The following is a 27079-nucleotide window of genomic DNA, read 5'->3' as shown; positions in this document are numbered from 1 at the left end:
TTGTCTTTTTTTCGTTTGTCTTTTTTTCGTTACTCTTTTTTTTATCATTATCATTTGTTTATTTGGTCTGTCTTTTCTACGACGGAGTATAAGGGTCAGATTTTAAAAAAATGCTGGCGCTACGAGAATAAAGTCATAACATTTCGACATTAAAGTCGTAATATTATGAGAATAAAGTCGAAGCCAGAAAAAGTCATAATTTTACGAGAATAAAGTCATAATTTTTCAGGAATAAAGTCAATAAATTCAAAGTTAAAATAAAGTCGTAATATTATGAGAATAAAGTTATAATATTACGAGAATTAAGTCGTAATAAAATCAAAGTCAAAGTCCAAAATGCGGCAGAAGAAGAACCTTGTTTTTCAATATAAAACCAAAAATAAGAAAAGGAACAACAATTTTCTTCATTATTTGCGCCTCCGGACTGAACCAGGACTGAATCAGGACTAAACGAAGTCCGAGACCAGACCGGGACTGAGACCAGGACTTAGACAAGGACTGAGTCAGGGACCAAGACTGAGACCGAGATCAGACAAGAACTGAGACCAGGATTGAGACCGGGAACAGGACCAGGACTGAGACTGGGACTGAGACCGGGACCAGACCAGGACTGAAAACGGTTTAGTCCTGGTTTAGTCCCGATTCAGTACTGGTTCAGTCCTGGCAGTCCGTATGTGGTGCAATAGTCCCGCAGGCCCCGGCCCCGGCCTCAGTCCTGGTCTGGTCCCGGTCTCAATCCTGGTCTTTCTGGTTTGGTTCCGGACCTGATTTAGTCCTGATTCAGTCCTTGTTCAGTCGAATGAACGAATGATACACGGATTCTTCTCCTTTACAAAATGCTCCAAATTCTCCATCCTCCACTCGTTCAGACTTTCCGAGTAGCCGAGATTCTCATAATATTACGACTTTATTTTGACTACGACTTCATTCTCATAAAATTACTACTTTATTCTCATAAATTTACGACTTTATTCTCGTAAAATTACGACTTTATTCTCGTAAAAATATGACTTTATTTTCGTAAAATTACGACTTTTTCTGGCTTCGACTTTATTCTCATAATATTACGACTTTAATGTAGAAATGTTACGACTTTATTCTCGTAGCGCCAGCATTTTTTTTTTATTTTTTTAATCTGACCCTTATACTCCGTCGTACCGTCGTAGGTTTGCCTTTTTCTCGTTGGTCTTTTATTTATTTATTTATTTTTTTTCGCATTTCTTTTGTCAAACTGAAAACAAAGACGGGACCGCGCAGAGTCCCGGGGGGGAGCGCGCACGCAGACCACCACGCAGCCTTACCACGTGACCGCTCCCGAGCCCCTGTGATTGGCCCGCGCTTCTCTCCGTGTAGAACAACGGCGCGGTGGGTCACGTGACGGAGTCTGCTGTGGCTGAGCGAAGCGTGTTAGCAGGTAACAAACAAAAAAACACGTCCTGTCCCGGGGATAAACCTGCTCGGGACCGGTTCTAATCCGACCCGTTCACCGATCACACCGCACCGGGTTTGTGGGGAGGAATTAGAGCGACGGATTTTCAGCGTGGATTTTGCTGGTTAGCCGAATTAGCCTTTGTAGCTGTAGCTTGGGCCGTACACATGCCGGGCTAACGGCTAACGGCGTGAGCTACAGCTACAACCCGGGCACAAACACGCTGCTAAAACTAAAATCATCACCGGTTTGTCTTGGATTAAATCGACACTTAACCGCAAGCGCTGTCAGATGTCACAGATGTCACTGCGCTCGCGTTAAATCTTGTGTATTTGTTGCTTTGTGCCGCGGCTAATCGGCTAAATGTGTGTCAGGCGTTAGCGTTTTATTGTGTTCACCTCAAAACATGTGATTTTATCGATTTAATTCTCTCCGAACGGGCTCAAACGCGCGGCGCGGGGCTTTAAAACACATTCGAGACCCGCTGTTTTTGAGATATATCGCTGCGGTGCTCTGAAATGTACAGGAATGCCATGTTTGAGTCACACTTGAGACAAAGGCACGGTTGGCTAAGGTGCCGTGCTAAAAAAAAAAGGCTAACCAGCGCTTAGCCGTCTCCACTTGAGCCTCGGCGCTGGTGGAACTCGTATTTCCAGACAACATAAAAAAATGTTCACGCTATGATTTTTTTAGGTTACGTGTTATACCTGCGGGCTGCACCAGACGTGAAACCGCCCACGTGTTTTGTTTTGTCACTCGTAAATAGTAAACACTGATCATTGTCGTCGTGTGTCTTGGACGTGCATTGTTTTGTGTGCAAATTTAGTCTGGTTGATTTTGGATTGTGCTTGATTTCAGCGGCGTTTGCGCTTTACGAGCCTTATTTGCAGTTGCCCTGAAAAGACTCGGGCTAAATCTAATGACAACAACAAGCTCTCCGCGCGTAACCCAATCCACCTTGGAGCGTACACTTGCATAACATTTCCATGACCACGGCTCTGTTTTAAAACGCACACGGGCTCTCGCAGGTTTAAAGCCGGGTACGTACACTTTTTAAAGCATTGTTGTCGCGTTAGATCAGCGTGTTTTTAATCCGTGCATATATAGGCGTGTATTCGGACACATTTGGGTATTCGAGTGGGAGTCTTGGGGGGTGTAAGCGGACACCCGGACTGCCCCTCGCCGCTAAATATAACCGTGAGATGGGGGCGACAGATGGGTTGAGGGTCTTACATGGCATGCCTCACAACAGCAGGCTCTCCAAACGCATGTGTTTACGTTATTTCTGCACTAAGTAAACACTGTAGAACTTAAAACTACGGGAATTGCGTTATAAATCACTAAAATAATCAAGTCACAATCCGTTTTATTTGCATTGTTGCTGAACAAACTTGGAACTTGCTTTGACATTACGGCGCATCATATAACCATAATAACAGATAAGATATAAACTGTGATACCATAAAAATAGACTTACAGGTATACAGTATAGTTTAGATAACCTTATGTCCTGTCAATAATCACATCATTGGTGCATGTTCTTCCTATGACCTCTTGTATAAAGCTGAGAATTTACCATTTATATTTTTTCTTTCTTATATTTTATTATATTATATTGTGATGAGTGAGCTACTGTGTCCAAATAATTTCCCTTGTGGATCAATAAAGTTTGTCTAAGGATAAGTCTAATAATAGATAAGATATAAACTATATAAATAACTATAAAAACTATAACTATAAAACTAAGGTTGTGCATTAAAGTAAGGTAACTAAAAATAAACTTACAGATATATAGTATGATTTTTATTTTTTACTCAGCCATGATATGAGACTTCATTTATATTTTTGTTTTCATTTAACTAAATTTTGTTTCTCAAAAAGTACATTTTAATGGGCAGTATGTAACTTTTTTGACGGTTTTCTCCAACACCCGCCTGTGTCCACTGGTTTGCCTCCAATCTATCTCCATGGAGACACTTGGGTAACTTTTTTCATAAACAAGAAACTGAATAAATGTACGCTAAATTTAATGCCATACTGTGGAGCATTTTTTTCAAAGCAGTCACATCTCTTTGGTGACAAGCGGGTGGTGTAACCTGCATCAATAATGTTACATACTGCTCCTTTTGAATATTACCATAAAGGTTAATAGTAAGTTTAGTAAGTGTATCATGCAGCTCTAATGATGGAGCTCTTTTGTCTGTTCTAACAGTTGTTCTCTTCTTTCCTTTGTAGATTTTTCTATTTTGTACATACATTTTTGTATATACTGTATATGATGACTTCAGTGGTCAGTCAGACCCGAGGGACTCGGGACAAGGCCCTGCCCACAAACACACACACCCCACAGCCACAGAAACAGATACAGGTGAGTGTAAGGGCCCCAGACTGTGGTACACTATGTATCAATGCAATGAAATAAGTAAACAAAATTAATGAATCTTGTTATGGATTACCCCTCTAATGTTATTCAGGTGATATATCAATCCAATATTTTTCATTATCAGACAGTTAGGAAACAACTAAGATGACCCACAAGTACAGGAATATAGTTGTATACTCTCAAATTTTTGTCTTGTGTTTTGATGTAAATCTTTGTTTTTCAGCCCACAGCAGAACAGATGCGTTTAGCTCAGATGATCTACGACAAAAATGATCCAGACTTTGAAGCCAAGGTCCAACAGGTACACGTTTATTTCCCTTTTTAAATGTAATGTGTTTATTTAAATGACTTTTTCCAATTTTAACATGTGTTTGTTTGTTTCAGCTGATGGAGGTGACAGGAAAGACCCAGGACGAGTGCTTGGTGGCGCTGCACGACTGCAATGGAGACGTAAACAGAGCCATCCTCTTCCTGCTCGACAGCCCCTCTGACACAGTACGGATACGTTTCAGTTTATTTTAATACAGGAATACATATTGTGCTATGTAATGTTTATTTAAAATTGCAAGCGAATCGCAGAACTTTATTTAGCTGTATTTGAAGGTAGTGATGGGACGAGATCTCAGATTTAATGCTACAAAACTGCGCACATGTTTACGCTCAGTCTTTACCATAAGGGAGTGTGACGTCACCCGCAGCGTTCAGCTTCAGTCAAATGAAGTTCAATGAGGGTGGCAGTTATAGGGGTGAGTTTGCAGCAGAGTTTCGTATTAGGATAGGAATTTACGGACAAAGGACTGGAATAAAAATGCCAGGATCATGTAGAAAGGGTTAATACGAGCATTTAAGACCAGAATGACGAGGCGCATTGCAGCAGTTAGAGGGAAGTGACTTTTTTCAATGTAAAATCAATTGGAGCCCAAGTCGATGGAGCTGGAAGTGTCCCCATGAATACTTCCTATTTGGAACGTAGCGGGTTAGTTACGTCCATTTATATAAACAGTCTATGGTCTTTATAATTAGCACATGCCCGAATAGATTAAATGCATATCTTTGAGCAGCTGTACTTTAAGGTCAGTATTATGCAAAATAGATTTTTTGAAGCTGGTTCCTTGATCAAAAACATGTCTTAAGTCAGGGGTGTCCAAACTTTTTTCATCAAGGGCCACACATCTAAACACAGACGAAGCAGAGGGCCGATCGAGGGCCGTAGACTAGTGCTGAATACACTGAATAATTAAAATATGTAAATTTTTAACACATTAAAATGGACTTTTATTCATGCCAAGATCCTTAAAACCACACACTAAATATTAAATATGAGCTTTATCAAGGTAGCTTTTCAAAAAACTTGCAGTAAAAAGTTTTTAATTGATGCAAGATAATTTGGGCCAATTCACCTGGAAGTCTGAGGGTCAAGAAAAATTTGTCTGAGGGCCGCACTTTGGACATGCCTGCCTGAAGTGATTTTATTTTATGTCTTTCATGCATGTTTGGGCCCTATTCAAACCCTCTTTACGGTTAGATCTTACAGCAGGATCTATTATTTCAAAGACTTGCAGTAGCTTCATTAGCGGGACGCACACTGATTGTGTTGTGATAGCGCTCTGTAGAGGGAGTGACTTAGTTCGTGGAGCAAATGCAGGTGGGGCTCAGAGCTTCAAAAACACCACTGAAACTACTGTAATTAATCACAAAGTACAACAGATGAATGTAATGAAATGCATCAGAAGTTTAATATCAACAAGAAAAGATGCTGTTAAAATCCACATTGTGCTCTTATATAAATGCCATGACTTCCTTCTTGTATAACCCCTGTGCGTGTGTTTTGACCTGCAGCAGAACTCTTGGGAGACTGTGGGGAAGAAGAAGAGCCCCGGAAAAGACGGATCTGCCCCAGAAACAAAGGAGAAAAAAGGAGAGCGAGAGCCGAGCCGAGGAAGAGGAGCGTCCAACCGCAGAGGAAGAGGGATCAGCCGGGGCCGGGAAGGTGTGCCTCGTTCACATTAGACGCTGGACTCACGTGTGCTCAGGCGTGATTTCAAATGATGTTCATGGGTTTGTTTTGGTTCCAGGTCGAGTGGAGGAGAATGGCTTTGATGTGGCTCCAGGAGAGAGGGGCGGAGACCGTGGGCGCAGGGGGCGGGGCAGAGGTAAGCACTCACGGTGATGGTGTTATTTTTGTCATGTATATTTATTTTTTTCTTGTATATAATATTTCTCTTAAAACAACAAAACACACTTATTAGGGCTGAGCATCATTAAGAATAGGGGTGTGCAAAAATATTAATATCGTATCGTTTAATGTGAGGAAAGTATCGATAAATCGCCAGGAGTATTTTTTTTTTGGTATATTTTACTCAATTATTTTGTTAGAGCTATAGTTTTGTTGCTTGTTAAGAGGAAGGAAGCTCGTTTATGCAACACATTTGACATTTTCTCTGTTTTGAAGACTTAAAATGTTTTTGTTTAACTACATCTTGTGCAAAGTGAATATGAAACACAGACTTTTATTATCAGAGCCACGATTTAACCTTTATTTTTTTTTATTGAACCGTATTGAATTGATTTGAAATATACTGTATCAAGATATGCATCTTATCGTGGCCTATGCATCGAGGTATTTATTGAATCGGCAACTTATTAATGATAACCAGCTCAAATTAAGAAGTTGCCGATACGATACATACCTCGATACGTTAGGCCACGATACCATACATATCTCGATACAGTGAGCTCACGATTCGATTCAATATGACATATTTCAATTCGATTTGATAAAAAATAAAGGCTAAATCTGGTCTGTGATACTAAAATACTTTGTTAAACCACTTCTTGTGCAAAGTTCATATAAAACACAAACATTTTAATCATCAAAACAGTAAAAATGTCTGTTTCCTTCCTCTAAACAAGCAAGAAAATTGTAGCACTGTAACAAAATAATTTAATAAAAAATACTGTTGGTGATATATCGATACTGTATCATCACATTAAACGATACGATATATCATTATTTTAATATTTTTGCACACCCCTAACACTCAGCAATACTACAGTTTTAAAATATTCTCACACAGGCAAAGTACCATCACTTTATCATCAAATAAAGACATAAAAAATGCATTAATTTTAAAATAAATAAATACAAACACTTAATAATGATTGACAAAAGCTCAGGATAAAATGGAGGACACATTTTCCTCAGAATAGTCCAGGTAGGATTTCCTTATGTAGTAAAACATGAGTCTTGGCGTGAAATAGACATCTCAAAAAGTCAAGTGGAATGTGCTGCAGTATTAACTTTCTCCTCACAGAAATGATGGGTCCATAGGAGAATATTTCTTTCTAGCACTAAAAGCTTAAATATTGTATCATTTCCTGTTGTTTATTTCCAAAGCACATGTTACGTAGAGAACTCACTCAGTTAAGTTTGTTCCCAGATCTGATGTTCTGATCGTATTTTAGACATTTTACATGACAAATAATACCCTGTAGATAAACTGGAAGAGCAGAGACCAAACCCTGAGTGCACCAGCCATGAAACGAGTTATGAGCAGAGCTTATCCTATTATTGGTCCTATTAGCCCGGCTATCCGGCCTCTTCCATTTTCATCTGGGACCAGACACAGCAAATCATGTTTTTAGATCAATCACAGCTGTTTATTTGTAGTTCATGCCTCATTTCAGTCAGATTTAAACATATAATTTCTTTTTCTTCAGTTTAACAGCTTTTAGTACTTCGCACATTTGTTCTGCAGAAGTCTGTTCTTTTGAGTCGTTAAAGACATTAAAGTACTGCCCTTTTACTCACATTTGGACTAGGATCTTGACCAGATTGTCTTGTATAAAGAGGAGTCTGCAGTGACGTGTTGTGAACAGTAGAGGGCAGATGTGAGCGTTGTGTTCTCTCACAGGAGCAGGTGGTCGTGGTCGCGGTCGGGCAGCTGTTGGAAACAGGTTTTCCTCACAGGGAATGGGGTAAGACTCGGACACACACTGACCCCTCTGGTTCAGTGAGGGCATGATTTAACACAAAGTTTGTCCTTCTACTTTATAATGTGATTGTTTTTGTTTCTGTAGGACGTTTAATCCTGCTGATTACACGGCTAACTCTGGAGGTCGCGGGGAAACATGGGAAGACTGCAACGGACCTGCAGAAGGTACAGTGACATGAGTCATGATTTCCTCTAGAAAGACTCAACATCCTGTCAGTTATTTTATCATCTTTGCACTTTTCGTTATGACCTCTTTGTATATAGATGAGATAAGTTTTTAATACTGTTTTTAGTTGTACTCACACATTTGTATAATTATGCTTTATTTGAACTGTCTCTTGCTTTTGTGCTACTTATTTAGAGTTTATTATTACCATTTATATTGTTTCTCTTTGTTATTATAATATATTGTATCTGTGAGCGACTCTGTTCAAATTTTCCTTTAAGTAATTTCCCTTTAAGTTTAAGTCTAACGTGGCCGCTCTTGTCCCTCAGGACCCTGGGGAGGCAACATGGAAGACTGGACTTCTGAGGACTGGTCTGAAGATGTAAGAGCGTTTTCTTGTAAAATTATGCATTTTAAGAAATGGGGCTGCAAGATTAATCTCATTCAAATTGAAATGGCAATTTGAATTAACACAATCGGCAAATCGTAAAGGATGACATTTTTGTTGTACTTTAAGAGCTGTGATTTTCTCCACAAACAAAAACATCTCCCGTCTTCTGCACAAAATCTACTGACTCTGTAGTTTAGATCTGCACAAAACATGTTCTGAAATGTCAGAACATGTTTTGATATTTTCCCCAAATCCTTCAGCACTTTTAAGAATGTTTTTTAATGTTATGTGTGTTTATGATAAATATTTGTCTTCTCTTGTAGCTGTCTGAGACCAAAGTGTTCACAGCCTCCTCTGCTCCTGTGAACCACCTGTCCCCTGGGCAAAAGTAAGTGCTCCACTTCAAGGAGACATTAATTAAAAATAGTTTTATGAGCTTTTAAACCTGCTATAATGGTGTGGCCTCATTAGTAATTAGTGATTCATGTCCTTGAAATTCCACATTGCTTCTGATTTTCCTTAGACCCATTTCTATAATTCATCATTTTACATTCTGCACATGATAATAATGCTCATCTAGTATGTTTTATTATTTCATACTGCACTCCTGACAAAGCATATGATATCTGTGTGTTGGTTAAATCCTCTCATACGTCTCTTGTGCTCAGTGTGGATCTGGCTCAGCTCCTGCCTAAGACCGGAGCTGCTGCGGTGGACTCAGACCTGGGGGGGATCGTGGACGGGCCCTCGGCTGAAGAGCTGGGTCAGAGTCTGGTCTTCACGAACTCGCATCATAATGGACGCACTGCTACACAGAGCTACGCACACGCCACCGCCAACAGCTACGCCCACGCGGCCTCGGGCACCGCCAGCTACGCCGCCACGTCCTACGCACACGCCGCACTGGTGAGGACCATTTCATTTATTTGATCTGAAATTCCCATGACACAGAGCAGGAACTCTTAATCTTTTCTACCCCAGCGCCCAACACTAAGTGAACTGGGACCCATTTACATATTAAATGAATTAGTATTATTATTTTTTCTGTGGTTCCACTGGCACAAAAGCATCCCACAGCAACACGCTGAGTTTGAAGTCCGGGTAGATGAAAAAGACTTCCATATTAAACTGTACTCATGCCACAAATTAAAATAGGCTTTTTGTTATCTGCCTGATCAGAGTGCACTCAGCTGTTGCAGAGCTCAGGCTGCACACAGCACAGCTCCAGGGCTGAGGCCACAGGTATTCAGATAAGTCTGTAGAAGTCTATTCTGACCAGACGCCGGAGCCAACCACAAGCCTTTTCTCAAATGGCATGAACAGGTGGTCTGGTGCATGCAGCTTCAAAGGTGGAGACTACAACAGAATAACTGTGTGGGGGTCACAGCACAACAAAACTGCCCCATCACTGCAGCTGGGCGTGTGCAGTGTGTTCTCTTGTCCTGTCTTTGTCTCTAAATCTCTTTGTGTCCCTCAGTCGTCGGTGCTGGGCTCTGGGTTTGGCTCCTTGAACACGTCGAAGCCTCTGGAGCCTCTGCCCGGACCTCGGCAGAGTCAGAGGAGCAGCCACAGTCCTGCAGTCACCAATGGACCAGGGCACATGCCCAGCCCGGCTGCACCTGCGCCTGCCATGTCTGCACCTGCCCTGTCTGCGCCTGCCCCAGTGGCAGAGAGCAAAGCGCCGCGGCTGGAGAACGGTCCCCTGTCCGCTCATCACTGTAAGTGTTACCCCTGCACTGGGCTCTTGTTTCTGCTGTAGTGAGTATCGGCCCTGTGCTGCTGTAATACACATGTGTGAGCATCTCCTTTAGAACAGTTTATAAAGTCTCTATGTTTGTGTTGCAGTGGAGATGAAGCCTCAGCCGGAGCCGTCCGCGGTGCTGAGTCAGCTGACCCAGAGGCAGACGCACTCGCTCCTCTCCTCTGAGTCTTTAGGGCTGACGCAGCCTCACGCGCCCCAAGTCCCCACACCTCCAGGTACGACTGCAGCATTTTACTCCACTGGTGCTTGGCCATTTGATGTAGCTAATGTATTAAAATCTTATTAAAATGTTTTAAATATGGCTCCATTAGAACACATATATAATTCTATATATTCTTTAAGTGTATGTATAAAACCCAAAGCTGTCTTATTCTGACGTTGTGGTGCTGTGCAGGTCATGAGGTGTCTTCTGCCCGTGATGGAGCATCTCCTGGAGTGAAGCTGTCTGGCCTGGAGGGTCAGACCTCAGAAGCTCCTCAGAGACAGATGAGAGCCCCCAGACGCCGTGTCCCACCCCCCTCAAAGGTAAACGCCACCAGTCTGGAATGCATGTGAACATGAAAATAAAGATCTGAAAGCACTATAATATTTATGCATAATAGTTCTATCCCATCTTCCATACATGGAGTGAGGAGTGAGGGAGCATGACACTTTCAGCTCCAGCCAAATGAAGTAAATGGTGGTGAGCAGTTATAGTGACTTATCTACAGCCTGGAACTATATTTGGAAATCAGAGCACGTGTATCATCATTGTTATTAATGCTCATATCTTGATTAAAGATAAAAATAATGGTGAACTAAAGACACCAGGACCAAGTAGAGCAGGTTAATCCAAACATTTAAAGAGCAAAATTACAGCAGCAGTTACCGAAAGGGGCCATGCTTTTTCAGTAGAAAGTGAATTGGAGCTTCTCGATGGCACCGAATTGCACCCATGCCCACGTAGTATTTGGAATGCGTCGACTAATGGTCTAGCTGTGATCAGTTATATAAACAGTCTGTGGCTCATACATCATAATAACACACATGTACGCTCTTTCTTTTGTCCCAGATCCCGTCGTCGGCCGTGGAGATGCCTGGATCCACAGACGTCTCTGGGCTGAACGTTCAGTTTGGAGCTCTGGACTTTGCCTCTGAGGCCGCAGCTACAGTGGACATGCCCCCCCAGCCGGAGAGGACCAGGGACCAGGCACCCGCCCCCCTGTCCGCCCCCATGCCCTCCTCTATGCCCTCTTCCATGCCCACGTCCATGCCCGCCCCGTCCTCGGTCCAGACGCAGCAGCAGAGCAGTCTCTTCTCCAAGCCCAGTGCAGTCAGGTAACTATCAGGGATGACAGATTTTCAGAACGCGACACTCAGCTGAGCCTTTGAAGGAAAAAAAACAATATATATACAACAGTCCACGCAATAAAGTAGTGTCTTATCTGAAGTAAAAGTTAGATACTTTCTTGAAAGATACTAGAATATTCACAAATTAGCAGCTATTAGAAAGGACTGACTGCAGTATTCAAACTGTCTGAATCTCTAAGGGTACATTCAGGCCCTGTTTACATGTACACAGGTATTTTTAAAAACGGAGACATTTCCCTTTGTGTGTTCTCCTTATATCTTTCTAAAAACTCCGGCTAGACTGGAGATTCTGGAAAACTACGGTTTGGTGTTTGTGTGTAAACAGAGTTTTAGGAGCTGATGTGCCAAAAGTGTGAGCAATGTTTCTCTTTTGCTCTGATGATTATCATGGAAGAATTGAGAGCAGCAGTCGCATTTCTTCTGCTGCAAACACTTTCCATATGTTTCATTTGCACACACAGCTCATGTTTCATGTCTATGACCAGCGACAAATGAGCTCGGAGGTCAGTGATTTTGCCACTTCATTAACAGATCTGTGGAGAGGCGAGCCCGCTCAGTAATGCACGTTTTTCAAGGTATTTTATAGTAAAACTTACAACTGTAATAAAATAAATGCTACAGGTTTGAATCTAAAGCAGGTGTCGCTCATACGACGGGGTATTTATGCGGATTGATGTAAACGAAAACTTTTCTGAAAACGATGCTGTGTGCAATGTTATTTTGGAAAATGGAGGGAGGGAAATATTAGTTTCTCAACATACTTGGACTGTAGGGCTTAATGCACAATTCGGATTTATTTGTGATATCCAATTTTTTTGTGAGGTCGTTCACATTTCCAATTAAATGCGACTTGTATGTGATCTCCAGTGTGAACTTTAAACATCCCAAAAGTGTCCCACATGTGCATTGAAGGACACGATGACATCAGTGTTTATAGAAGTCACCTAAACACTGACCTTGTCTCCCAAAATACAGTCCAGTTCTTTTTAAAATGGTTACACTTCCACGGCCGCTTTGTATGTTTGAGTCTTTATCCTCCTTGTATTTGGCTCGCAGGCTCTTTTATTTATTTTTTTTACATTGGAGCCAAGACCGTCTGTATTTCTTTAGCAATCGTTTCAAAAACCGCCCAATTCTGATAAGACTCCTCCAATTTGGCCTGAATACAGCAATCCCCCCCAAATATTAATTAATTCACTAACTTCACTTTCCCGCCATTGACTAGACTCTGAGCCTGACGTGTAGGTGAATGAATGTGACCTGGTCGTTCAGACTGAAGTCACATGTGAAAAGATCAGATATGTATCGGCTTTAGGAGCACATATCCAAGTGGCCTGGGTCACACTGAAAAAATCTGATCTGTCTCGTTCAGACTATCATTAGAAGATCAGATACAGGAGCATAGGGGCAAAAAAATCTTGATTCAGAGTTTGAACGTAGCCTGACTGTCTCCTTCTTTCCTTGTGTCCAGTGAGCACATGAGCAGCCTGGCCACCCTGCCATCGTCCGTGTCGGAGTCCGCCTTCCCCTCTCCGTCTCTGGGCTTACCGAGCGCCACGGCCTCCCCCTCCATGGCTCTCCCCAGCGGACTGAGCCAGCCCCCTTCCACCTCCAGCCCCGCCGTGAGCAGGGGAGAGACCAGCACCGGCCCCCGAGCCCTGCCTCCTCATCTGGGCTTCTCTCAGAGCAAAGACCTGCCCTCCTCCACCTCCGGAGCTCTCACAGTACGTGCCTCATCTCCACAGAGTACATTTACTTAAGTCTAGTTTTAGTTCGGGACGTTGTTGACTTACTGTTACTGTTTTTATTTGTAGAATGGATACAGCAACATGAAGACACAAAGCACAGCCGATAGTAAGTATTTGATCTGATTTAGTTCACAACTCACTTTTCAAACATGACTAAGAAATTTGACATTTGAGAGAAGACTGAAATATGCTAAAACTAATACAAGAATCCCATGCAATTTACAGGCTAGTTTTGCCTTAAAATTGCAAAAAAAAAAAGCACTTTTAGTTAGATTTTCCCTTTTGAGAAGTGATTTTTATTTATAAGTTTAATTAAAGAAAACGCTCTTTGCAGCAAGTGCATTTAAAATAAAATATTGTACTGAATATGGAAGTCTTCTGAAATATTTAAAGGTGCACTATGTAACTTTTCTGGTGGAGGAGATGCCATGGCGTAACCTGGCAGTATGGCGTTGGATGTATTAATTTACTGACCTTGAAAAGCATACATTATTCTTACCATGAGCCAGGGTCGTCTCTCCATAGATCTGACCTTTAACTTGACATCATCGCTGGTCCCCAGAGACGTAATGCCAGTCTATGGAACATTCCAAAGTAATAGCATCTCCATGAAGACAGGCTGGTGACACTAGTTACGTGGCACAGCTTTTAAATTTAGGGTGAACTTAAAGAACTTATTATGCCCACAAATAGACTTTTCAGTGGTTTCTACCATGTTCTAACATTGTTCCCTCATTGAAAACGTGTCTGAAGTGGTTTTAGATGTCATCCAGGTGATAGATAGGTCAATTTATACAATAAATCAATGAACCTGCCCAGGGACGACAGGTGGAAATTGGCACTGGTGCTATAACCTGGTACAGTGCATCTCTCCTGTTCAAGTTAATGTAAATTGTGCACTGTCCCAGTCTCATTAAATAAATGAATAAATCCATGCTCCCCTAGGCCCTATTTGAACCCTCCTTAGCAGAATGAACCTGTCCAAGACTTTGCCCACAAGCTCTCACACGACAATCCTCCATAAATATTGAAAAACATGATACAAAACTGTACACAACAACTTGACAAAACTGATGCGATGTGCGGTAGTTTCATTAGCGGGATGCACGCCGATTATGTTGTGATTGTTCTCCGAAGGGGGAGTGACCTCAAGGTTCTAACATATTTCCAACACTGTGTTGGTGCGTTCTATATCGCCATCTGGTGGTTTAAAAAGTGAACTGCCTCCTATACAGAAGCGCTGACAGAGCGCAGGGCTCGTTCATTCAGACACGTGAACGCTCATTTGTCTTAGATGCTCTGATGTCCAACAAATGAAAGAACTGACCAAAAAAGTAATGTCATGTCATTAAAACAAATCACAGGTGACTGTACAATAAAGTAGGCAAATGACGAGGTGAATAGCTGTGAAAATGATAGTAAAATAATGTAACTATTTCAGGAAATCTGTAGAACTTGGGACTGATCAAACTGAGCCCACTCTGAGTCTGAACAGGCCTGTCTTCTATTTCTCTGTGGTTCTGGGGTGACGAACTGAAACACAGCGATGGATTTGAGCCCCACGCACTCAGTGCTCCCGACACAAGCAACACCAAACCATACAGTAGATGTATCTGTCACGTGATTTTTCTTAACCCTCACGCTCTTCTCGGGGACACATTGACCCGAAGAAAAATTTTTTTTAGACCAAAACTTTATTTTCAAATAACTTCTCGCCAGGTGAGAAAATAAAGCTTTGGGTCTGATTGACCCACCCAAGAGAGCGGGAAGGAAAAAAAAATATATCTTCAGGTCAATGTGACCCTGAGGAGAGTGTGAGGGTTTTAAAGTGATACACAGCGACGCAGCTCGGCAGGTGTCACTTGCTGAACTTGACACATGTGTTGACGCATCAACGCTTTTGGCCCATCACTAGACGGGAAACTCAAATACTTAATACCTCATAGAATTAAAATACCTCTTTTTAACAATTTTCTTTTTTCAGCGTCATCAAGAACATCCAAACCCGATTCTCCGGTCCTGAGCAGCGACAGTGGCCCCTCGCACCACGCCCTCCCCCTCGGTCACGCCCTCTCACTCCACCCCCATCTCCTCCCTCAGCAGGTAAGATCCTCCCCCTTTTAATGTGAAACTTATTGATACTTTGCAGTGACATCATGCTGGGAGGTTCTGCAGTGTTCAGCACTTACAATGGTTGCACATATTAGCACACAGCCTAATAAGTTTTTAGATAGTCTGACTCAAAATGGATTTAAACAGCACTTTCAGAAGCTTGTGGTCAATGTGAGCCCTCATGGTCCTGTGACTAAAGGCTGTAATGTTATGTGTGAGAAACTTGATTAATAGTACAAATCAGCTCACCTGTTGTAGTTCCAGCTAAGTCAGTTCTTTGTGGTCAGAGACACTTCGATCTGAACATTATTTAACACTATCGGAGCCTCAAACAGCAGTGAATCTGTTTAGCTCCACTTCTCCCAGAGAATGTTGATCAGCTGCAAAGTATCAATATCCAAATATGTTTATGATTATGATGGTTACAAGCACATGTCTCAATCTTCACGTGTGGACACACACAGACTGAATCAGTGTCTGTACCAGTGTCTCCTGTGACCTGTAGAGCGCAGATGGTTTCATGTGATCATGTTTTGTTTCAGTCACGTGACCAGCTCTCACTCATCTGGATCTGCACTCAGCACAAACTCTGTCACGGTACGTCCAGTTTAACGCTTGTTTTAAAGGCATATTGTGCTCGTGTCTGCTCTCAAGTTCAAATCTGTGTCAGGTATTATAAGTTGCTCATTTTAAGTCAAAATATTGAAAAACAACTTAGTGTATTTTCCGGACTATAAGTCTCACTAGCCAAAAAATGCATAATGAACAAGGAAAAAACATATGTCACACCGGATTGTAAGGCACACTTTTTGAGGGAAATTTATTTCAGAGACGACATTCATCTTGAAAGGCAAGCTATATTAATAACCATGTAAAAGAGAACAACAGACTGAATAGGCGTCTGGTATTTTAACGTCACATGAACAGTTCTTCAGATTCTATAACACAAACAACAGAACAAGTTTACCAAACTCTCCATCTCACTCTAAATCACTAAATCCATTCAATTCTTCATCACTGGTGTGACTTTTAAGCAACTCCACGACCTCCGGAGGTAAACAGAGCGCCGCTTGATCTTCTGGGTCGCTGTTGTCAGACTCAGCATCAGTTCCAGTTAGAATTATTCCGGTCTTTCTGAATCCCGACAGGATGGTTTCGGTGTCACTGAAGTCCAGACTTTGTCCATCCATCCAGTGACTTCAGGAAAGTTTCATGGTGCATCCTCCCAGTGTCACAAGTTTCTCTCTCACTCCACACTTTCTTTCTGCTGCCCGTTTGTTTTCGGCTGAATATTTCACGACTTGCAGCAGGAGAGAGGCTCTTTCTGCAGGAGACATGCGCATTAGAGCCAAGTGACAGAGTTACAGGAGGAACAGGAGCAGCAGATACTGACACACAAGACTAGAGCCTCTCACTGCTTCAGTGAGAAAATTTTAATACATAAGTTGAACCAGAGTATAAGTCAAGGAAACACCCAAACCATGAAAAAAGTGAGACTTCCAAAAAATACACAAACTATGGTAATAAAAGAAACAAGTGCACAGACTTAGAAAACGGCAGTGTCCAGTGAGAGCTGAGGTCGCCATAAATGTCGTCATCACAACTAATTGTCCACCTAGATGAGTTTATAAGCACTTTACCCAACTTTGAGCGACCAGAATGGAGTTTTGCCATCACAGTAAAGTACAAAAGCATGCTAACGTGCACTTCCTGGTCCCTGAATGATAAACTCTTTAAAATTAGATGCAGACAGCGCCCCTGCTAAGAGCTGCTTTTACAATAAATCTGAACAGTGAAAAGCATGTAGCATTTTCCAAACAATAAAAGGTGACCTAAATGTTGTGGTGTTTCCTCAGATGAGCAGTGATGAGAGCAGTAGCAGTCTCCACTCCTTCCCCTCGTCCTCTGGTCCAGTCGCCCCCAGCAGTGCCTCTGTTCCTCTGGCCACAAGCTCCAACGGCCTGCATCCCTCTGGAGCTCCAGGACTCACCCCCAACGGGCCCTCCACCGCCCCCACAAACACCTCTCTGTCTGCTGCAGGCAGCCGCACCGCCCCCCTGCTCACCACCTCCTCCGGTACCAACTGTTTTACACCAGTTCTCGTGTTAAAGGCAGGTGTCAGTCGTCATTAAACGCTGTATTTTGTCATTTCAGGAAAAGCTCCTCCAAACCTGGCCCAGGGAGTTCCACCTCTTCTGGCCAATCAGTACATTATGGGCCCTGGTGGCTTGCTCCCAGCTTACCCGGTAACTACGCTTTATAAAGTTTTGTCATTTGATATCATATTCCCAGTTGTGGATAAGGGCGAGAATCCGTTTACCCTATTTCTTTAGGTGGTGCTTTCATTAAAACATGTCCAAAAGGAAAAGGAAAATGGAAAAACACGAGAGCCGTACACATTGGCACAGATAAAAATTATATTTAACCAGTCAGATCTGGTTTTACCCCCAGTATAATTGTATTAAACTTGTTACATTTACATTAAGAGTTTCTGTTATTACTCTAAACCCCAAGTCCAGTTTGTTTTGGATTGAGACATGACCCTCACACTTGTCCCAACAGCAGATCTATGGATATGAGGACCTGCAGATGCTGCAGTCTCGTCTTCCTATGGTGAGTTAATTTATGGCCATATGTGTAAATGCTATTTTTTATGTAATTTTAATCCCTGTCCTCCTCTTCTTTAGGACTACTATGGTGTAACATTCCCCGGCACAACAGCCACGATGCCTGGAAGAGACGGCCTGGCCAACAACCCATACTCTGGTAATCAGTCTGAGTATTCATGGTGGGCTGCAGTGATTTGGCTTGAAACACAAATATAATTACAATCAGGACTCTTTTGTCCTTCGCTTCAAACTGCACTGACCCTAGATCTCATGATCCTGTCTGTTCAGCTGCACTCAGGCTTTAGTTTGAGCTTTTCTATAGTGTTTTATTGCTCAGTGTGCTTAAATTGTAGCCAGGCTGGCGCCACCTACTGCCTCCTCTCAACTTCATTTCTCTCCAGCAGCTAGGTCAGGAATCAGAATACACTAGACTGCAAAAACCCCGGAAGTTGTAGACTGCACACTGGCCAATCAGAGAAGAGCTGTGAAGCCATGACTACTGTAGGTCCCTTTTGTGGTACAACACAACAGTAAACAAAGCGTCGAGATGGATGTAGACAAAGACAGACATTCTGTGTTGACAATGATTCCCGAGATCGAGGATTTAAATGCAGAACAAAGAATGTTTGGTGAATTTTATCAAGGGGAAAGACGTTATTTCCCTTCTTCCTACGGGATTTGATAAAAGCTTAATATACCAGTTAGCCTCGTTAACGGTTCATTACATACGTCACGATTGGTTAAATGAAAAAGTACCTGCCTACTGTCGAGCGAATGAATTCTAATGTTGCGAGGTCAGACTGTTTCCACGAGTTGAAACTGACTGATAAATCAGGCCACACAAATTGCCCCTCATTGACAAACAAAGTGATATTGATTGATAGCTATATTATCTATAACTATAAAACAAAAATATATATTTTCCCTGAATGATTCCATACTATTATATGCATAGTATACATAGAATATTGAACTCATATTTTCTTTTGCAGGTGAAGCTACAAAGTTCGGGCGTAATGACTCATCTTCCCCGGCCCCTCCCACCAGCCTCTCCTCTGGGGGAGTCCAGTCTCAGCCTCAGCAGCCTCCACAGCCCCAGAGCCAGAGCCAAGGACAGGCCCAGAGCCAACAGGGACAGAACCAGGCCTTCCTGAACCCTCCTCTGCCTCCAGGCTACGGATACACAGGTACAGGAGCCTTATATCTGTACAGCGCAGTCACACACAGAGGGAACCTGCCATGACATCATTTTACTTGTCACAATGTACGCCTTATCTCTGATTACAAGAAAAGATTTTATTTTTAAATTACACAAACATGACCTAACTCCCCAGACACAAGGTGAACATGTTTAAAGCAAATATAGCTCTTGCTGATAACAACTGTAATGTTGTTTTATTTTTAATTGCAACCACATTGAGCATAATTGCCATGTTTGGATATTTTTTTTCTGAGAACCACAGCACCAGATTATAACAATCACAAAGCAGAATGAGCCTTTCATTTGGGTTGCCAGTTTCAGTGCTGATCCAGTTGGGTTAAACCTGAAAGGACTCAAAACCTCATCGCCTGCAGCCAATCATAAATCAGTGCTAGTGCAGCCTCTGAACGTCACAGTCAATTCTGGAGGTTCTGAGCTTGTGTCCGCTGTCCTTGTGTCCTGTCTGAGCTTGAGCTTTGTGCTTTTGTCCCCTTTTTAAAACTGAAGAGTAGAGATTACATACATACAGTTTCTTTAACAATTTAGCCCTGAAAACTGCTGTGACGTCAAACCCACCCGTATATCCCTGTGCCCCTTCCTCTTCCTCAGGTCTGCCGTACTACGCTGGCATGCCCGGTGTGCCCTCTGCGTTCCAGTACGGCCCCACAGTGTTCGTGCCCCCGGCTTCAGCCAAACAGCCCGCTCTGGGCCTGGCCACTCCCTCCAGCCAGTACCACCAGCAGCACCAGGGCGGCTACGGGCAGCACGCCTATGGCACCGGTAAGACCCCACCACCTCCACACTGCATTATACACTATGTGTTTTATAGAAGCTCACAGCATTTAGAGTGTCATCGGTGTGAAGATTGCTAAACTAATGTGGGCACAGCTGTCTCTGCTCAGTGACATGGGCTCTGTCTGAAATCACTCCTTATGCCCCTGTTGGAAAATGATAGTTTTGGCCTGTTTCCCTATAAAAAAAAATTGAAATGTGTCATATAATGTTGTAGAACAGGGCCGAGAATCACAAAATGAAGCAAAAATGCATCAGAGAAATAATTTTTATTAGATTAGTGCACTCTTTTCTGGCTGACAGGGCTGAGAGTCACTAGCCTGATTCATCCGCCGGTTTCGTAGATTTTGTTCGCTCGACAGTAGGCAGGTACTGTTTTTATTTGACCAATCGCTGCTATTTGGTCGTGACGTATGTAATGCGCCTCTAATGGAGCTAACTGATATATTAAGTTTTTCCCAAATCCCGTAGGAAGAAGGACAATAACGTCTTTCCCCTTGATAAAATTCACCAAACATTCTCTTTGTTCCATCTTTAAATCCTCAGTCTCGGGAATTGTTGACAACACAGAATATATGGCTCTTCGCTGATTGGCTGGTGCCTGAACTCACACTTCCAGGGTTTTTGCGAACCGGCTAGTGTATTCTGATTCCTGACCTAGTTGCTGAAGAGAAATGAAATTGATTGGAGGCACTAGGTGGCGCCTGCCTGACTAGAGAATCACAGGGTCCCTGAAGACAATCCAATTTAGTACGATTCATTGCTCACAACCCGATAATTTGCTATACACATGATAATCAATGATTTCTTGATATTCACTTGATATTCTGCGAAATATTTTTAAGAACCAAATACATTTTAACATGATTTATTTTTTAAACCATGACCTGCATAAACTTAATATAAGCTTTCAAAGTTCTAATTATTTTTTTTGGAAAGTCTGTGGGGAAAATTAATTGAAAATTTGCTTCCGGACCTGGGAATGGGTGGGGCAGTGTTAGAAAACATATATTAAATGAAACAGAAAACGTACTCCAAGGTTCTTGTAGAACTGCAAATACAAACGAACGGTAAAATAAAAGTGTAAAAATGCATAGCACACAAAGATTTTTTCATTTTTAAATAACGTTTCGGCCAAAAAGCCTTCGTCAGATCATTTTTTCTCATATCAACAATTAAAAAAAAAAAGATCCACAGATTAATTTTTTTTGTTATTATATTTTGTTTTTATTTATTATTAGTTACTGTTATAGTTTTTATTCCATGGAAACAAAACTGCCTCCATAAAAAGTAAAGTTAAAACATGATGCATAAGAGATTCTGGGCCAGTTTTTTTTTCCCCACAATCAAATAGTGCCACTGCTTTATGTCGAAAATACTCTTAAATATCCACGTAAACACTTTTTATTATTAGACTGGGTGATTTTGGCCACTGCCTTGTGTGTTTCTGATGGTTTGCGGTTGGGGCGTTTGCACACGAGTTGCATGTGGATTGGGGCATGCGTGTTCTGGGTTTGTGACGCTTCTCAGGCTCCGGTCCCCTGCTCAGTGTACAGGCGCCCTCCATCTTTAGACAGGTGACCTCACTGCCTCTCCTCCTCTTCCTCTTCCTCCTCCTCTTCCTCCTCCTCCTCCTCTTCACCCCTCTCTGTGCCCGCTCTGCCCCCCCATCGCCTCTGCCTCCTCCAGCCTTTGACGACCTGTCCCAAGCCCACGCTGGGGACTACAGTAAGGGAGGGTACGGAGGCTCTGCCCAGACACAGGCCAAGGCAGCGGGCAGCGGTCCAGGCAAAGGTACCCACACTCACCCCCACACTCTGACACCACCCGGAGAACAAGGGCATTCAGGGCTTTTTTTTGTTTAGTTTTTAAAGATTAAAGGTGCGATATGTAGCTTTTCTCGTGGAGGGTCTGTCGTCTGCTTGTCTTTTGCCTGGAATGTTGCGCAGTGTGGTATGAATTTGTCCGAATGTCAACACTAATCCCTCCTTTTGGGCGCTACTTTAACCATTTTTAGCAGTGTCCGAATGTCCTATGAGTGATAATGTGCACTCAAAATTTCCCGAAAAGTACTGAGCAGTAGGGGTGTGCAAAAATATTGAAATATCGATATATCGTATCTCTTAATGTGATGATACAGTATCGATATTGTGGGCTGCTGTATCGATATATGACCAAGAGTATTTTTTGGTATATTTTACTAAATTATTTTGTTTGTTCAGAGGAAGAAAACTTCGCATTTGACATTTTCACTGTTTTGAGGATTAAAATGTTTGTGTTTCATATGAAATTTGCACAAGAAGTGGTTTAACAAAGACTTTTAGTATCACACACATGATTTAAACTTTATTTTTATTGAACTGTATCTGGATCTAGGGAGTTTTTCGGACAGTCTTTTTTTTTTTTCAGTCACTTATCAACTTCCAAATGGTTGTATTGCCAAAAAGCTTTCAATTTCGTCACCTACTTGTCTCTAGAGATTACAGGGAATGACATTTTGTGAAACATTCCAGGCAAAAACATGCAGACGAAAAGATTTTAGACCCTTTACTTAAGAATGTACATAGTGCCCGTTTAATTATTTCATCTCTCTATCCTTTCATTTATAAATCTGCTTACAGACTGGAGTAATGTTCATCTGTCACACAGTAACTCTACATCAGGAAATTCCCAGTGAACTCTTTTTTTAAAAATAAATCATATTGTAAATTTAAATATCATATATTACGCAAAATTGACTCTTGCAGGATTTAAGACGTGTTTTAATGTCGTTATCGCCTCAAAAACAAACCTGGAGTTGTTTTATTTCATTCACACATTTTATTTTTTAGTCTGTTTCCATCTCCAAAGCTCAAAATGTGACGAGATGAGCAGTTCCAGAGCGTTAAAAATGTGTGAATGAAACAAAACGCAACACGACTCCAGGTACGTTTTCAGAAAATGGCGTAATACGGGCCCTTTAAGCTTGAAATAAATGGTAAAAGTAAAACGTTTCGGTCCTCAACACTTCAGATTCCCCACTAGTGCAAATAAAAGGTAAATTACGACGAACACTGAAGCTGAAAAATGTCGAACCACGGAGTCAGGCCCAGCACACGTCCACTCTCTCTCAGATCCTCAGAAGAGCCGCTGTGTCGTGCATGTGTGTGTGGGGCGGAGCTCTGCATCTGCTTTTCTGTGGCTGCACATTACTAACTGCATATCAACAAACGGTGCTGAAGTATAAATCTATAAATCTGTGGTGACACGCCGCATTTTAGGGGTGTAACTGAACCCGAATCATGACGAGAATGTGTAATATTGAGTCAAAACTGTAAAATTGTAGGTTTTTTTTAAGACAAACCTGCAGTGGAAAGGATTAGGATTTAGTTTAAATAATGTCAAAAGTCTCTGTGTACAGAGAGTAATTTCCTCATGTTGACTGCACAGAAACAGAGCAAAGCATCATGGTCAGTGTAGTTCCCGCTATGCTGCTTCAAAAATGCATTTACAGAAGCTTGAAAATGTGTGTAGCTGTATTTTCACTGTCATTGTGAGATCTTTGTTGTTAAATCCAGAGTACATTTTATATGTTCTTTCTCTGTTTCCACCCCCCCTCTCGTTCCCGCTTTCCCCTCAGCAGCTCCAGGTCTCTCCGCCTCAGGGTCCAGTGCGGGAGTCCCTGACATGGGAGGGTCCATCTACAGCAAAACACAGGTGACTACAGTCAACAGTGAATAAAAATACACCATTATGTCTGATTAAAGTACAAAAGCACTTTGAGCCGATGAGCCTGACGACACACAGGGAAATTTGGGTTCATCAGTTTTCATGGTGCGTCCCAGTTGTTGTTCTTGAATGTCGCATTTTTCTGGTTCTGAAATTCGAACTGGGTTTGAACTTCCATCTTGGGATTTCTACTTGTTTGGTGCTGATGCTTTGAGAACAGCAAAAATACTTGTTTTACTCATTTCATTTTCCCCATTTAATTGTGTTGTGCTAATGGTTACACAACACTAATGACGACCAAAACAAAACAAAAAAAAGACACTCAGACGTTGCTTTAACTGTAGATCACATTAAAATTATCTCTGTTAATTTATTACCTGTTTGTTTTATATTGACTGACTTGATTCTTAGCATTAGTTTGAAATGGTTATTGTAAAATACTAAATTAAAAAAGTTTCTTAGTTTTCATATGAAACATGAAGAACTGAAATTGTGTTCCTCACTCCCAATCTTAAAATAATAATAATAATAATAATAATAATAATAATAACAAATAATAATAATAACAAATAATAAATACTAAATACTAGTCATTGTTTTTCCGACCTGACTGGAGCGCAGCATCAGGCTCAGGCCATGAATCAAAACTGTAACATACTTCTCGCTTTAATGTCTGTATTTTTCTAATAATTGTTCTTTTCCTGTGCAGTCTTTTGACAAGCAGGGCTTCCACACGGGCACGCCCCCTCCCTTCAGCCTGCCCTCTGCTCTGGGGGGCACTGGGCCCCTGAACCCGGGCGGTGCCCCCGGTTACGCCCCGGCCCCCTTCCTCCACATCCTCCCCCCTCATCAACAGCCACACTCCCAGCTGCTGCACCACCACCTCGCCCAGGACGGACAGGTGACGCTTTCTGCTCACTCACACCACAGTCTGTAGAGCTCAGGAACACTGTTCATCTGATACTGTTACTACTGACTACTACTTCATGTCAAATATCAGACTGTAGAGTCATATGAGAAGAAGAATATTAAAGATAAATCTTGCAGTGTTTTAATTCACTAGACCAGGGGTGAGAAATCATTTTTTCCATGGGGCCACATGAGAAACAGAAAATATTGTGGAAGGTCGGGCCAAAATGCTTAACTCAATTCGGTGTAATATTAATTGTATTTCTTTATTAAAAAAAAAAAAAAGCAGTAAATATCATTGTTTTGACAAGCTGGTCAGACTGGTGGGAGTTTGTTATGACTAAACGATGAAAAAGTGAGGATGCTTTACAAAAAATGTCATTTAAAAAAACACCTCTAAAATAAAAGCAATGCAGCTTTAGTCCATGTATGAGGTAAAATTATAAAATGTTTATTTTGTAATTACAAATGATCTTAAACGGGCCGTATGTGGCCCAGGAGCTGGACATTGCCTGTTCTAGGTCTGTTCTAGACCATTGAAATCAGGTCTTACAAATCCCTATGCAGTTTGTTTGTTTTTGTTTTTTTTTCCCCAATACCAAATATTAAATGTGCACAGTGTAAATTTTCTGGTGGAGATTCCATGGAGATGTTCTTGCTTTGCCTGGAATATTCCGCAGTATGACTTTAAAGTTGTCTATCTCAATGGAGACAAAGTGATGTGACCAGGGTGATCCAAGCCCTGGGGTTTCAAAATGTGCGCCCAGTCAATCAGTGGTCGAGCTCGACGGCGCATGAGTCCAGATTCACCTTTAGCCCGGCGAGGTTCTTCAGGTGGCTCTGGGCTGATTGAGCATGTGCAGTATTGCTCTTCTTTGACTAATCAGAGTGAGAGGAGATAGAGCGGAGCCGGAGCAAACGATTATAAAGTGTTTTTTTAAGACAACTGAAGGATTATGAGCAGAGAAAAAGTTTATGATGTAAAAATCTCCAACAAATTTTACATTTTTGAAAGTTGTAGGTGCCCTGTCAGCCGAACACGAGCAGGTTGTGTTTACATTGCCCTGTCTCAGCCCAGGAGATTTTTTTTTTCGCTGAAGTTCCAGTGAGTGTCACTGCATCAACTGGAGGCAGCAACAAGCAGCAACACCCTCCAGTTTTTTTTTTTAATAGATCCATGGGGTGATCCTGCTCACAGTAAGTTTTCACGGCTGGCAACAGAAACTTCTTTAAGTTGCCATAATGCCAAAATGCCATACTGTGGAACATTCCAGGTAAAAACATCTCCATCGAGACCCAAGTTTTGCGGACCCTCCAACAAAAAATGTACATGGTGCACCCATAAAGGTCTCATATTATGCAAAACTGAGCTGAGCTTTAAGCCATGTTAAGTGTTGTTACCTCCTGAAAAACATTCTGAGTTTTGTATCATTCACACATTTTTGAGAAGTCCTTATTTATTTAGTCTGTCTACATCTCCAAAGCTCAAAGTGTTTAGTTTAATTTAGTTGTAACGCCGTTCTGCTGTTGTGTGTTTTCAGGGGGGTCCAGGACAGCGCAGTCAGTCCGGCAGCATGCAACAGAAATCCCAAGGCAGCAAGTCCAGCTACGCTAACTCCCCCTACTGGACCAACTGAGCATCGCCACGGAGTTCACCTCTCTCCTCCACCAAAGAGGCTGCTCCTTCACCGCGGCCTCTCCCCCCACCCCCAGTCCTCATAAGTCTTTTGGGTTCTCCCTTTGCCCCTTTTGAAATTGGTTGTACATGTAAGATATTTATGTATTTATATATATATACTGTATATGTAATAGTAGAATATTAAATGTGGTTGCGACATTTTATTTTTGAAGGATTTTTGTTTACTTTTTCAAAAACTGCAGGAAAGATTGTTACATTACGACAGAATGGCGACGCTTGTGTGAAATTAGCCCAAACGTCCAGCAGGGCGGCGAGAGAGAGCCAGCACTGAGTATGAGGACACTTCGAAGGGGGTGGGGGTCGAAAAACTAACTGCATCTCCCCCTTTTTTCTTTTTTATACGACCCACGTGACAACCCCACACTTCATTTTCTAGTTCCACGTTCCTTACCTGGAGAGTTTCTGTGCCCTCCCCTTTAAACGGCCCCGTTGATCTAAAGTTAATATTTTAATTTAATTTTAAACTTTCATTGCCCTCCAAATAAAAGTTCTGAGCAGTTGGAACCTTGATCTGTTTTATGTCTTTTTATTTTTATATACTGTTTATTTCCTTTACTGTGTTGTGTTTCTGGGTGGTAGAAGAATCATTTTCTGGGTGTTCTACATATATCTCTAGGGTGGAAATTTTCAGCACACATTTTTTTATCATTAATGTATTTTGCACGTGTAACATAACACACACACACACACAAAAACAAAACACTAGATAAAGTAGGTGCTGTAAGAGGTATTAAAAAAAAAACAAAAGAGCGTAATATTAAAGCTTCCACCTTATGAATACATTAAAAACTGAACATTATTGCTGTGCATAAAAAAAAACAAACA

The 27079-nt window shown here is 41.8% G+C and overlaps 1 protein-coding gene across 1 annotated transcript; it reads left to right on the top strand.

Moving 5' to 3' along the window:
* Positions 1–1260: 1260 nt before the first annotated feature.
* On the top strand, positions 1261–26762 carry LOC110162073 (ubiquitin-associated protein 2). The gene is given in 30 exon segments (XM_020926941.2): positions 1261–1414; positions 3665–3797; positions 4036–4113; positions 4197–4307; positions 5652–5802; positions 5888–5965; positions 7727–7790; positions 7893–7972; positions 8303–8355; positions 8688–8752; positions 9033–9270; positions 9842–10082; positions 10210–10341; positions 10521–10651; positions 11178–11443; positions 12948–13200; positions 13291–13330; positions 15209–15272; positions 15274–15327; positions 15879–15933; positions 17193–17412; positions 17491–17582; positions 17899–17949; positions 18024–18102; positions 18938–19132; positions 19756–19926; positions 21628–21732; positions 23558–23634; positions 24356–24547; positions 26097–26762. Coding segments are annotated over 29 exon segments (3525 nt in total). The 5' UTR covers positions 1261–1414; positions 3665–3704; the 3' UTR covers positions 26193–26762.
* Positions 26763–27079: the final 317 nt, after the last annotated feature.

The sequence above is a fragment of the Boleophthalmus pectinirostris genome, unplaced genomic scaffold, assembly GCF_026225935.1.
Source record: "Boleophthalmus pectinirostris isolate CB_2022bp ecotype Guang Dong unplaced genomic scaffold, ASM2622593v1 HiC_scaffold_4, whole genome shotgun sequence".
In the NCBI taxonomy this organism is placed as follows: Eukaryota; Metazoa; Chordata; class Actinopteri; order Gobiiformes; family Gobiidae; genus Boleophthalmus; species Boleophthalmus pectinirostris.
The sequence above is the reverse complement of the archived record's forward strand: the minus strand, read 5'-3'. Positions and strand labels throughout refer to the sequence as shown.